The sequence below is a fragment of the Gouania willdenowi genome, chromosome 15 (genome assembly GCF_900634775.1).
Source record: "Gouania willdenowi chromosome 15, fGouWil2.1, whole genome shotgun sequence".
NCBI lineage: Eukaryota > Metazoa > Chordata > Actinopteri > Blenniiformes > Gobiesocidae > Gouania > Gouania willdenowi.
The window spans coordinates 29,553,596-29,568,197 of NC_041058.1; the positions used below are offsets into that span (position 1 = coordinate 29,553,596).

General features: G+C 43.5%; 1 protein-coding gene across 1 annotated transcript; it reads left to right on the plus strand.

The window, feature by feature from the left end:
- Positions 1-1,298: 1,298 nt before the first annotated feature.
- On the plus strand, positions 1,299-4,848 carry LOC114476995 (uncharacterized). The gene is made up of 4 exons (XM_028469019.1): positions 1,299-3,079; positions 3,198-4,328; positions 4,430-4,670; positions 4,772-4,848. The coding sequence occupies exons 1-4, from the start codon at positions 1,304-1,306 to the stop codon at positions 4,846-4,848; spliced, it is 3,225 nt and encodes a 1,074-aa protein (XP_028324820.1). The 5' UTR covers positions 1,299-1,303.
- Positions 4,849-14,602: the final 9,754 nt, after the last annotated feature.

Genomic DNA, 14,602 nt, shown 5'->3' on the forward strand with positions numbered 1-14,602 from the left:
GGCTGAGACCTGCAGCAACGAGGCACACCTGATCCTGGTTGATGAGCCTGATATATAAGCTCTGTTCAGTCCTCTCCATGCTGCCAGAAAATTCCGTCACGCTCGGTACTGTGGGAGCTGTTTTGTTTGAACACTGAGGATTTTTTGATACTTACCTGTTACCTCCTGTGCTCAGGATATCTTCTGTGCCTCACTGCCTGCTCCTGCTCCGTCTGCTCCCAGCCAGCCTCCGTCACCTCAGCCACTTCGTTTTTTTGTAAAAATAAATTCTCAAAGCTTTCCTGTCTCCGTCTCCGCTTTGGGGTCCGACTTGAAACCCTAACAGAATTTTCTGGCCAATATGGACCCCGCAGAGATGGGAAAATTCAGGCAAGCTTTGGCTTTGCAAGGGACTCGTGTTGGTCAACATGAAAAGACTCTTAATGAGATCGTGGATTCACTCCGTCAACTCAATAGCAATTTTTCTGAGTTGAGTAGCCGTCTTGACCAAGTTATAACTCACATTGCCGCAGCCAACTCTCCACCAGCTCAAGTTGAGGCTCCATCTGCTCCTGCGCCTCCAGACAGTCACCATTCCCTACCTCGTGAACCTTTCATCCCCACTCCTGCCAGATATTCAGGTGAAATAGGGTCATGTGGTCAGTTTATACACCAGTGTATGCTTGTTTTTAACCAACAGCCATTAACCTATTCCACTGATAAAGCTAGGGTTGCTTTTATTATGAGTTTGCTCGCGGGTAAAGCTTCAGCATGGGCTGTAGCTCTAGTCAATAGCAATTCTCCAGTATGTGATACTCTGGGTTCATTCACTAATGAGATGCGTAGAGTGTTTGACCACCCACTTCAAGGAAAGGAAGCCAGTAGCCGGCTACTTTCATTACGTCAAGGTGCAGGTTCAGTTACCACCTACTCCATAGATTTCCGTATCCTAGCAGCCGAGACTGGGTGGGATGAAAGGGCCTTGCAGGGAGTATTCTTCCGGGGTTTGAGTGAAGAGATTAAGGACCAGCTAGCTGCCCATGATGAGACCACCACTCTTGAGGAACTCATTTCCCTAGCCATACGTTTAGACAACCGTTTAGCAGAGAGGCGTAGGGAGAGAGCAGCTAGGAGAAGCCAACCCCCCCCACTTCTCTACACCAATCAGCCTCGTCAGCCAACACCTGCAGCTCGTCCACCCCCACAATCATACTCCACTTCTGTTCCTGCTACTTCCACCCAGAGTACTGAAGAACCCATGCAGCTGGGCAGGATGACACTCAGTTCTCAAGAGCGTCAGCGCCGGCTAAGCCTCGGACTATGCATGTATTGTGGACAAGCTGGACACCTTGTTGCTTACTGTTCAGCTCGGCCAAAAAGACCAGGCTCATCGGCCAGCGGAGGGGCGCTGGTGAGCCACACTCCCACGGATCCCCCCTCCAGGCGAATCCAGCTAGAAGGTACAGTGTCCAACTCTAAAGACTCTTTTTCCCTGCTAGCCCTAGTGGATTCCGGAGCCGATGATAATTTTATTGACAATTTGTTTGTTTCCCAGTGTAACATTCCCTCCGAGCCTCTCCCTGAGCCTAAGAATGTCTATGCCCTAGATGGGAAACTGCTGGCAACTGTAACTCACCGCACCATTCCCATTTCTTTGCGACTTTCTGGCAATCATCATGAGATCATATCCTTGTACATCGTGAGTTCACCTTCCTCCCCATTAGTTTTAGGCCTTCCCTGGCTTAAACGACACAACCCACATATAGACTGGTTAAAGCTGTCCATAGTAAATTGGAGTTTATTTTGTCACAATCATTGTCTCCATTCAGCCATTCCTCCTAACGCAAGCACACCTGCAAGCCTCAAGCCCATAGATCTGACCTTGGTACCAGTTGAATATCATGACCTCCAGGAGGTTTTTTCTAAGGATCAGGCCTTATCACTACCTCCTCACAGACCATATGACTGCAGCATTGACTTGATCTCAGGTGCACCGTTGCCTACCAGTAAACTTTATAATCTGTCCAAGCCTGAGAGGGAGGCCATGGAGACGTACATTTCTGATTCCCTAGCTTCTGGCCTCATTCGACCTTCCTCTTCCCCTGTTGGAGCTGGGTTTTTTTTTGTTGACAAGAGGGACCGGACTCTACGCCCATGCATTGACTACAGGGGGCTAAATGACATAACGGTCAAGAACAAGTATCCTCTTCCCCTAATTGATTCTGCTTTTAGCTCTCTCCAAGAAGCCACCATTTTTACTAAACTTGATCTCCGGAATGCTTATCACCTGGTCCGCATTAAGGAAGGTGATGAGTGGAAGACAGCATTCAACACTCCTCTTGGACATTTTGAGTACCTAGTTATGCCATTTGGTTTAACTAATGCCCCAGCTGTTTTCCAGGCGCTCATTAATGATGTTTTACGTGACATGTTGAATCGCTTTGTTTTTGTATACATTGATGACATTTTGATTTTTTCTCGCTCGTTAGAGGAACATGTCCAGCATGTACGACTGGTACTTCAACGTCTTCTGGAGAACAGACTTTATGTTAAGGCTGAAAAGTGTGGGTTTCATCTACATTCTGTTGGTTTCCTTGGTTTTGTTGTCGAAGAGGGGAGGATTAAAGCAGATCCAGCAAGAGTAAGGGCCGTGGCTGATTGGCCAACTCCCACCAACAGAAAGCAACTCCAGAGTTTTTTGGGATTTGCCAACTTCTATAGGCGCTTTATTAGAGACTATAGTAAAGTGGCTGCACCTCTCAACAAACTTACGTCTATAAAGGTGCCTTTCAACTGGTCTGCTGAAGCAGGGGGAGCTTTTGTCAAGTTAAAGACTCTATTTTGTTCTGCTCCAATCTTGTCTCACCCAGATCCTTCATCACAATTCGTCATTGAAGTGGACGCATCCGACTCTGGCATTGGAGCTGTGCTTTCTCAACGCTCTGTTTCAGACCAAAAGCTACATCCATGTGCTTTCTATTCCCGACGACTGACCCCTGCGGAGAAAAATTATGATGTTGGCAACAGAGAGCTGCTGGCAGTCGTTGTGGCACTTAAGGAGTGGAGGCACTGGCTGGAGGGCTCGGTGCAACCGTTTATGGTATGGACAGATCACAAAAACTTATCTTATCTCCGCTCTGCACGCAGGCTAAACTCTCGCCAGGCTCGATGGGCGCTTTTCCTGGGTCGTTTCAACTTTACTTTGACTTACCGTCCAGGTTCCAGAAATGTCAAGCCAGATGCCTTGTCTCGCCAGTTTGCACCTCCTGTGGATGAACCTCCAGTGGAAACAATCCTGCCTTCTTCTTGTGTGGTTGGGGCAGCCCACTGGGAGGTCGAGAAGACCGTCCAGGAGGCCCTGGTTAACCATCCCTCACCTGATGGGTGTCCTCCAGGTCGCCTGTTTGTGCCTCCTTCAGCCAGATCCGTGGTGCTTCAGTGGGGCCATTCGTCCAAGCTCTCATGTCATCCTGGATTTCATCGCACCCTCTCCTTTGTTCGGGAGCGTTTCTGGTGGCCCACTATATCCGCCGACACTAAACAATATGTTGCTGCTTGCTCTGTCTGTGCCCGCAGTAAATCGTCCCATCGCGCTCCAGCTGGCTTACTCCGCCCACTGCCTATTCCACACCGTCCCTGGTCTCACATCGCGGTGGATTTCGTTACCGGTCTGCCTCCTTCTGACGGTAATACAGTCATTCTGTCCATTGTGGACCGCTTTTCGAAATCTGTACATTTCGTCCCTTTACCCAAGTTACCCTCTGCCTATGAGACTGCAAACTTGCTCGTTCAGCATGTCTTCAAACTGCATGGCATTCCTCAGGATATTGTGTCAGACAGAGGCCCACAGTTCTCCTCCCAGGTGTGGAGAGTTTTTTGTCGTGCTGTTGGTGCAACAGCCAGCTTGTCTTCAGGATATCATCCACAGACGAACGGCCAAACAGAGCGAGCAAATCAGGACCTGGAGGCAGCCCTTCGATGTGTCACCGCTCACAATCCGACTTCCTGGTCTATCCACCTCCCTTGGATTGAATATTCCCACAACTCCATGGTTTCCTCCGCAACCGGTATGTCCCCGTTTATGGCTGCTAATGGCTTTCAACCTCCTCTTTTTCCAAGCCAGGAGAGTCATGTTGCAGTTCCATCCATCCAAGGGCATCTACAGCGAGCTCGGCGGATTTGGCATGAAGTTCGAGCAGCTCTGTCTCGTACCGCTGCAAGGAATCAGAGGCTTGCTGACCGCCACCGCACTCCAGCGCCAGACTACAAGCCTGGCCAAAGAGTATGGCTATCATCTCATGATCTTCCCCTGCAGACTGAGTCGAAGAAACTGTCTCCCCGGTTTGTTGGTCCGTACGAGATTGAGAGAGTCATTAATCCTATGGTTGTACAGCTCAAGTTGCCTCCTTCGTTGAGAGTTCATCCTGCATTCCATGTATCTCTGCTGAAGCCAGTTGCCACGAGTCCTCTCAACCCTCCGGCCGAGCCCCCGCCACCCCCCCGGGTGGTGGACGATTATCCTGCCTTTACGGTTCGGCGGCTGCTGGATGTTCGGAGGCGGGGTCGTGGCTTCCAGTACTTGGTGGACTGGGAGGGTTACGGTCCGGAGGACCGCTCCTGGGTTTCCCGGTCCCTCATCTTGGACCCTGCTCTCCTCCGGGACTTCTATGCTGGGCATCCCACTAAGCCGGGTCGGCCGCCAGGAGGCGTCCCTTGAGGGGGGGGTACTGTTAGGGTTTGTTCTGTTTTCCCTCCCCCTTGTGTTTTTTTTCTTTTTTTTGTTTCTCTGCAGGGCTGAGTGACGGGGGCGTGGCTGAGACCTGCAGCAACGAGGCACACCTGATCCTGGTTGATGAGCCTGATATATAAGCTCTGTTCAGTCCTCTCCATGCTGCCAGAAAATTCCGTCACGCTCGGTACTGTTGGAGCTGTTTTGTTTGAACACTGAGGATTTTTTGATACTTACCTGTTACCTCCTGTGCTCAGGATATCTTCTGTGCCTCACTGCCTGCTCCTGCTCCGTCTGCTCCCAGCCAGCCTCCGTCACCTCAGCCACTTCGTTTTTTTGTAAAAATAAATTCTCAAAGCTTTCCTGTCTCCGTCTCCGCATTGGGGTCCGACTTGAAACCCTAACACTATCTACTAGAGGCAGCAATAATTACTAACCAATAATGTATTCGAATGAGGTTAAAACAAAGTGATAATTACAATTCTGTTCATAACTTTTATGGACAGAATTTCTAGGAGCAGTCAGGGCGTTGAGGGGGTCCGGTTCGGGGGCCTCAGTATTGCATCACTGCTTATTGCAGATGATGTGGTCCTGTTGGCTCCAACATACCGTGACCTTCAACTCTCACTGGATCGGTTCGCAGCCGAGTGTGAAGCGGCCGGAATGAGAATCAGCACCTCCAAATCCGAGTCCATGGTTCTCCACCGGAAAAAGGTGGAGTGCCTTCTCCGGGTTGGAGATGAGGTTCTGCCCCAGGTGGAGGAGTTCAAGTACCTCGGGGTCTTGTTCACGAGTGAGGGAGGGATGGAGCGAGAGATCGACAGGTGGATTGGTGCGGCGTCTGCAGTGATGCGGAGTCTGCACCAGTCCGTCATTGTAAAAAGGGAGCTGAGCCAAAAAGCGAAGCTCTCTATTTACAGGTCGGTCTACGTTCCAACCCTCACCTATGGTCATGAACTTTGGGTCATGACCGAAAGAACAAGATCACGGGTACAAGCGGCCGAAATGAGTTTCCTCCGTAGGGTGGCTGGGCTCTCCCTAAGAGATAGGGTGAGAAGCTCAGTCATTCGGGAGGGGCTCAAAGTAGAGTCGCTGCTCCTCCGCATCGAGAAGAGCCAGATGAGGTGGCTCGGGCACCTAATTAGGATGCCCCCTGAACGCCTGCCTAGTGAGGCGTTCAGGGCACGTCCCTCCGGGAAGGAGGCCCCGGGGAAGACCCAGGACACGCTGGAGAGACTATGTCTCTCAGCTGGCCTGGGAAAGTCTCAGGGTCCCCCCGGAAACGGCTAAGCCGGAGAAGATGGATGGATGGATAATTACAATTACATCCATAAAGTTGTGTTTTAATTTTCATTTCTCATTGAATGCAATATTTATTATAATATGAATAACTATTTTAGTGTATTTCACTTAGAAATTTTCAAATGAGAACTTGTTCTCAATGACTTATCCAGTTAAATACAGGTGAAATAAAAATAAGCAGACGTGAAAGTAACAAATGGTATTTTACTTGGACTTAAGTACGTTTTAAAATAAGTAAAGTAATTTTTTACATATCGACACCCAACTTTCACTGAGTAAATTACAATGTTTTCATGGTCTCATTGAACATAATCCATATGTTCTTAGTCACACCATTTCTGATCAACGCCCAGCCACTTTCTTCAGTTTAGGTTGTGGTTTCTACCTGTTATGTTGTTACCCACATTGCACTTTTGGCATGGCACTGTATTTAGCTACTTAGAGCCTGATAATTGTATGATTTATTTAAAAATTGATGTCACTGATGTAATTCAATTTGAAAAAGACAACTTTTTATTTTATGTAAGTTCCAAATGTGCTTTTTGTTTTTTTTATTTAATTAAAAAAGTTCCAAATGTGAAATATTTTTTCTATATCTTTTTAGGTTTCTACATGAGATATTTACTGTATGCAAGGAAACCGTAGCAATATTTATTACCAATACTTGAGTTTTTTGTGTGACTTACTTGTACTTATACTTGAGTACAATTTCAATTACCGGTACTTCTACTTGAGTAGGATATATCAGTACTCCTTACACCTCTGAAAGTGGTGCAATAATTGACAATACAAATTACATAAACTCAGCAATATGGAAACAATAAATACAGTATAATAAATACATTTGAAAGTTTTTTTCTAATACCTCCAGCTGGTGCAGTGGATAAGCATAGAGAACTTAAACATGAAATTCCCTGAAATCGATTTAAAGGCAGCCTTTTGCAGTGGTTATTATCAGTTTATGATCAACCAACCCCTCACCTTCCTCTCTATCTGTGTCTGTATCATCGTCCTGTATCAGTGCAGTGTGTTACACTCTGTGTCGACCATCTGTTATAATCAACCATTAATATTGCAGGAGCCCGAGCACTTTAAAAGGCGTATATACCCTGTGGATGTTGACATGCATGAGAGAAGTCATGTGTGCCAGAGATGCTCTCTGTGTGCGTTTACAGTTGGCCCATTGATTTACAATTAACGCCGGGGTTACTGCTCCGCTACGCACACAGCTGGCTTCTCTCTGGGGTCACAGTAGTGTTGAAGAGCCAGCGTGTTCTGCTGAAACTTCTTTCAGGTGTTATTTCAAAATGAATGCTTTAAATCAGAGCTGAGCAACTGTCGTCACAGTGGGGCCAAAAGTTGTGATAATCTGGGCCACATTATCAACATTTATGTCAGCATTTGGAATAATGACCAATCTTAGAATTAATACAGGAAATAACACAGTTTTTTTGTTTATTTGTCTGTTTTTGGTGTTATTGTGTAGTCATTTTGTGGATTCTTCACTCATTTTTTGTGTATGTTTGCTGTTTTTGAGTGTTTTTGTAAATGTATCTGTCATTTTGTATATTTTTCTCTTATTTTGTATATTTTTCTCCCATTTCGTGGTTTTGTGTAATTTTTTTCCTCATTTTGTGCATTTTTTGTTGTACTGTATAAATATGTTGTCATTACAGTATGTGTTTTTGGAATCATTTATGTATATGTTATTTAATTATTTTCTGGTTGTTTTGTGAATTTCTCTTTTAATTGGTGCATTTTTATGATGTAATGTGTAAATATGTTGTCATTTTGTGTTTTTGGAGATGTTTTTGTTAATATCTGTTATATTTTAAATATTTTTGTATTATTTTGTGGTTGTTTTGTGTATTTTTCTCCCTTTCTTGCATTTTTTGCATGATTATTCTTGTTGTTTTGTAAATTTCTCTGTCATTTTTTATATTTATGTCTCATTTGGTGGTTGTTTTGTGTATTTCTCTTTCATTTGGGTCCCGCAGACTGTAAGGACCATGTGTGGTGACAACAGAATAACTAAATTGTAGCTTCACAAAAGTGCATGACCACTTAATCCTCCTCACTCTCTACATCCCACCAGTCTGCACTCGCTGTGTGTCTGCCTCCGCTCCAAACCTAATCCCTTTACTCTTTCTTCACCCTGTCCTCCTTTCCCCCCACTTTCCCTGACCTGTCATCTCACCATCTGATCTCATCTGCTCCCTCTTATAAGGTCATCTGTTCACTGCAGTGTTTTCTCAGGGACTGAAGGCCCTTCTCTTTGATTCATCGCTCTGGTGGAGGAGGTGAAGGGCCTGGGTGTGTGAGGTGAGACACTGGATTAGGGGGTTGAGTTCTGTCTGGATGTTGGGTCACCTATGGTGGGGGTAGTGAATGGGGGGGTGTCACTATATGAATTGTAACCCACTGATCTTTCATGGCCAACCAGAACACACTCCCAAGCACTTTTTAATCCACCCAAACACTCTCCAAAGGTCACAAGTTCATGCCCACTATGTAGTGTAAAGTGTTCAATTACAAACTTTGGATATATTCAACAAAATAATGACATCACTTTAGAACCTATACAATCTAAGGGTATAATAAAAATTGATTTGGCGATATATCACAATATTTCACCATGCGATTAACGTCTTGATCCAAAAAATATCCCAATCGATTATTTTAATAATGTTTGTTAACGAAAAATATAATTAATGTTCTAATATATGCATAGCACATAAACGCCCGGCCGCTAGGTGTGAGTGAACCACATCACACCTCGTTAAAGGGCCCATGTTAAGCTAAATCAACTTCTCTGTGCTCGCTCCAATTTGATGATGCGTTCCCACTTTGATGACAAATTTGACTCGGCACTGAGCTGGAGATGCTGTGCCTCCAGGAAGCTCTCTGCCGTGATTGACATGTAAACAGACACGCTAACAAAGGTGAGCATTTCAATTGTGCAGTGCTATGTATGTATTTTCTACAGTCTATGTATGTACCGGTGAACGCCCCGCCCCCACGCTCTGTCTGGTGTAAAGCAGCATGAGCTCGGCTACGGAGTGGGTGGGAGGAGGGCGGGCCGTCCTCTGGCTTTACGTCACCGTGCGGGGAGGAGGAAGTCAGTGTCTCGTCTTTAGACACGCCCACTCATGAATATTCATAAGTAGGCCACAAATCAGCCTGCTTGTGTAGAGTTGCTCAGAAAATGACTTTTCAGGTGAGTTTGGGGAAATAAACCTCAAATACTATGTTTTTGGGGTTCTTAGAACAAATGGCATGGCAATGAAAAATAGCATGATATGGGTCCATTAAACTACCTCAATGCATTTTACCTTGGAAGTCGCACTTTAATTACATAAAACATATGAGGCACTTTTAGAGATGTACAGTATGTGGTTTTAGAACTTTAATAACTTAACAGAATCTGTTGTAGAAGCAAAAGATAAACTTTAAAAAAAAAAAAAAAAAAAACATAATTTGACATTTTGATAAACATACCAGTTTTTGATATTGGTACTTGAATTACAGTTAGTTACTATTTACTTATTGCTATGCATAGTGCCTCAACTTCCATGGGGGGTGGGGTGCATATGTGCTATTGTGAGGCACACAAAAGGGAACTATAATGTGTCCATGACTGCATCAGATTAGAATCAAACTACAGTATCTATACTTACAATACATGTGCCAATACTAGTAAAGGTTGTCAAGTTAAATACATGTTGGTATATGATCATTTTGTACTAATGATACATTTGGGATGGGCGAGTCGAGAGCCCAATTGTACCTTTGAAAAAACTAAAACTTTAAAGTGAGGTGAAAGAAAAAACACTGTATTTGTATTCTACTTGGCCTTTAACCAGGAGGAAAATATATAAGACATTATACTTGGAGAGCTTTATACAATTTAAACCATCCAAAGCAAAAGAAAAACACACAGTGTCATCCTTCATCAACATAAATTCCACTAAAAAACTCACATACAAAATGTACACTATCAGAGCTTGGGTTTGCAGTGGCGGTTTTTTGCACATACATCGGTCTACGATGCACTAGCATGCCTTGGACTGTGGGATAGAACTTGTAGTGGGCTTAACCTTAGACACGTTGATCCCAAATACCTGTTTTAGGTATTACCACTCACTCCTTCCCTCTGTCCACAGCCACCACCATTATAGTTAAGCCTCATGCCTACAACTTCACATCTCACTCTCACTTTACAGTAATCAACTCCCCACCCTTCCAATTCTCTACCTTGAATCTCTCCTCCCTGCTCTCTTCCCCCTCCACCTCCCCCACCTCCTCACCTAGGTGTAACACTGGCCTCTCTTTTTATATTCTCCCTTTAATAAAGCATTTCTTACCCTTCCTTAGGGAGAGCTGGTGATGGTCACAATTATGCAATAAAATAATGCAATTTATTTAATTGCAATAACAAAATATGCATTTCTGTCTAAAAAAGATTGCACTTCTTGTAGTGTTGACCTTTGACAGCATATGCAGACAAGTAAAAAAAATAAATAAAAAAAACAAATATACACTATCTATACTAAAATCTGAACAATATTCGTTCCCCATCATAAATGGGAAGAAGATCTGGCAATGTCTCCTGATGCCAACTTTTGGAACCAAATTGGCAATAATCAACGAAATGTCTCAAAATGCCAATCTACAATTACATAATTAATACAATACAAGATATTACATTGAACTTATCTCAGAGGTCATAAACTTTCCAAATTTAGCTCAATATATGATATAATTGGTGCATATATTTCGATATATGCACCAATTGTACTCAAAACACCTCAGACACTTACATTCACACTTTATGATTCTGTTCAACAGTTTTGGAGATGGGTGATGGAATCCCACTCTGCCCTCTTGGACTGCCACATCCCACTGTCCCACTCACTTTGTTTGCTTGGAGACTTATCATCCATTACCACCAGAGAGCAAATACCTAACCATCGCCAAAAAAAACTATACACATAAACTGAAAATCCAAAGCAAATATTAATATCCCAAAATGGAAAAAATCAGACTTCATTTCCAACACATTTGTGACAATAGACACCCCTCAATTCCAAACCACACTCATACACTATATATATATATATTAGAGATGTAACGATTAATCGTAAGGCAGTCAAAAAACAATTCATAGGTATCACGATTGACATCGATACTTTGAAAATTGAATTGCAGTACTTTTATTTATATATTTATCCCTTCTCTTGTCCAGCAGTGTACCGGCGGGCGGAATCTGCTACTATTTTCTTTCTGGCCGCCTTCACTCTTACATGTTAATGTTACATGTTAATAAATGATTCATTACCCCTTTAGCACAGAAATAATATTTGTAATATTACGTGAATATCTGTAAAGTCACATTTTTCTATTAGCTCTGTCTGCTAGCATAGCATCTCTTCTTCACTGCTAGATTAGCTGCATGCCAACCGACCACTGGGTTACCAGCGCCCCCTGCTGGTCCAAACAAATATCTGACGTATTAATCAGTGCAATGACTTTTTTTTTTTTTTTTCTTTTTTTTTAAGTCCTATTGTTTAGGCACAAAATACATTTTCAGCTGCAATTTTAAAAAGAAAAAGACTTCATTTGTAATATTCCTTTATTTGTTTCATTCAATATTTATTTTTAGTTAAATTGCATTGTTTTGAATAGTTTATCACGGGATTCTTTTGACAATTAAAAATGAAAAGGAAAATAATACAGTATTTTCTAGTTTTTTTTTCCCAAAAAAAATAAAGGAATACTTTTCAATCATTTGACTACAGTCCCATAATGTAAAATAAATCGTGAGAGAATCGTATTGTGAACCCAGTATCGTGAATCAAATCGTATCGGGAGTTGATTGAATCGTTACATCCCTAATATATATATATATATATATATATTCATGTTTTCGTCATGTCTTGTATGTTGAAATATGAAAAAAGAAAAAAATAAACTTTTGCTGCTAATGTTTTAAATCTTAGCTTATAAATTTTAACATTATTATTTGTAATTTCCATGTGTAGCAAAGAGGCGACAATTCCTGCCACATCCCTTTTCTTCCTTCTAAACAGGTCTCATGTGTACTTTTCCATTCCCTAGAGAATAGAGATAACTTTACATGTTAGTTAAGTCATACATCAACAGAGCCGTATCCTTCACTTGAGTGCAGTTAAAAAGGGAACAGAATAATGTCTATATGTGTGTATGTAAAGGGTGGCTATCAACAGTGATAGCTAAAATGCTCTGTGTCTACCACAGGAGACTACGTGTGTGTGTCGGTGTGTTTGAGTCGGTTATTTTGGAGAAGGCAGCTTTGAGAAGACAAGCATAAAATGTGTCCACCAAACACATTATTCATCATTAAAACATCTTGGTCCTTCCATATTACAAAGGATGAAGAGAACAAGGCAGGAAGCCAAAAGAGGAAGGAACCTGGGAGTGAACGATGGGCTGAGGTAGAAAGGAAGAAAGAATAAAGAGAGGATGAACAAAGAGTATAGAAATGTATGAGGATGAGGAAGCAGCAGGGTGAAGGAGAAGGTGAGGATCTCTCTGTTTACGAACGTAGCTTTCTGTCTTTACATACGTCTGACATTCAATTTGTAGATTACTTTGCTCCTTCCACTCCTTTCCCATTCTTTCAGCTCCTGTTTATTTCATTGCACTGTGTCTTAAGTGCCTATTCTAGACACTGCCACAACACCATGTGAAGGTGTGTGTGTACTGTATGTGTGTGTGTGTCTATAGACAGAAAGATATTGTGTGAATACGCACTATTTGTATTGCTTAATTACCACACAAGACAACCTGAAAGGGATTTCAGTTTAATGCACCATCTTCACAGATCTACACACTCTGGAATGTTTGCATCAAATGAAGATTTGAACGTCTAACTGTAGTCTTCAACTCCAGACCCTAGCACCAGTGGCAGCTCCTGACAAATTTCTCAGGGGTTCAAATGATGACTATGGTGACCCGTTATATGGGAAAATTAATAGACAGCAAGACAATTGCCACATCTTGTTATTTTCTACAGGGACAAATTACATGGAGTGTTTAACCAATGAAATTAACTTTACTAGTACAGTGCCCGTCGGAAGTATGCATTCATGTGGGAGCATAAGGGGTATATTTGCGGGTGCAAAATGTGGGTGCAATTTTCCTGGTTTAATTCTATGGGACATGTGCATGATAAATGTGTTTGTTTTGTTTTTTTTTACTCACTTTTATATTTTTGTTTGGCGTATTTTTCTGTAATGTATGTTTTTTTTTGTTTTTTGGAGTCATTATATGTATTTGTGTATCTTTCTGTTGTGTTTTTGTGCATAAATGTTTGCTGTTTTTATTTTTTATTTTCTTTATTTTTTTGTAATGTATGTTTTTTGGAGTCAAGAAGTACAATCTTTTTAAGACAGCGATGCATGTTTTGTTTTTGCAGTTAAATAAATTAATTTATTTTATTGCTTAATTGTGACCATCACCAGCCCTCCCTAAGGAAGGGTAAGAAACACTTTATTAAAGCCCCTCACCAAAGTGTGACTTAGGTGAGGGGGTGGGGGGGAGGCGGATGGGGAAGGGAGCAGTAGGGAGAGATTCAAGGTAGAAAACAGAGGGGTGGGGAAGAGTTGATTTTTGTAAAGTGAGGGTGAGATGTAAAGTTCTTGTTGTGTATATTGTGCTTATTATGTTGTGTAATCAAGCCAGTCTGGTGATAAGCGTGAAGCTTAGGTACTGTATAATGGTGGTGGCTGTGGACAGAGGGAAGGAGTGAGTGGTAATACCTTAAACAGGTATTTGGGATCAACGTGTCTAAAGTTAAGCCCAATACGAGTTTTATCCCACGGTCCAAGGCGTGCCAGTGCATCGTAGACCAATGTATGTGCAAAAACCGCCACTGCAAACCCAAGTGCTGCCCCTGACCCGAAGATAAAGCCAGGTTAGCAGAAAGAGTGGGGGCCAGGGAGCCCAGGCAATCCCCCACTGCTGAGCAGCCCCCCAGACGCCCCTAAGACGAGAGGCAGCCACCGCCCCCCACACACACACCCAAGAAAGCGCTAAGGAGCCAACAACCTCAACCCCCAACCCCAAGGCCCCCCACCAACCCAGGGCGCCTCGGACCCACCCACAGGACAGATAGCAGGACAGACCTACCAGGCGGCCGACAGCGACCGCAACCACTAGAACAGATTGCGCCGCCCCCCAGCAAACAGCATCCTCCCGAAGCACCAAGCAACCCCGCTACAGACGCCAGTACCTCTCCAGCGCACCCACCCACCACACCGGCGCGGCTGCCCGCCACTGGCACACACACCGCAAGGACCACCCCAACGCAACCAGGAGATTTTTCTCACCCGTTTACACTACAGATGGATGCTTCTGGTGTTGGCCTGGGCACAGTGCTTCTGCAGGACATTGAGGAGGTGCCCCATCCTGTTCTCTTTCTGAGTTGTAAACTACTGGACAGAGAGACAAGGTGATCAACAGTGGAGAAAGAGTGCCTGTCCATGAAGTGGTCAATGTTATTATCTGCTGGGACGTCACTTCCTTCTGGAGACGGATCATCGAGCATGCTAA

What these genes read in the sequence shown, in the direction of transcription:
- LOC114476995 (XM_028469019.1), top strand. Translation starts at nt 1,304, where the DNA reads ATGTATTGTGGACAAGCTGGACACCTTGTTGCTTACTGTTCAGCTCGG. An exon ending in GCTCGGTGCAACCGTTTATG is followed by an intron (nt 3,080 to 3,197) that starts GTATGGACAGAT and finishes CTTACCGTCCAG; the next exon opens with GTTCCAGAAATGTCAAGCCA. An exon ending in ACTGTCTCCCCGGTTTGTTG is followed by an intron (nt 4,329 to 4,429) that starts GTCCGTACGAGA and finishes TCTCTGCTGAAG; the next exon opens with CCAGTTGCCACGAGTCCTCT.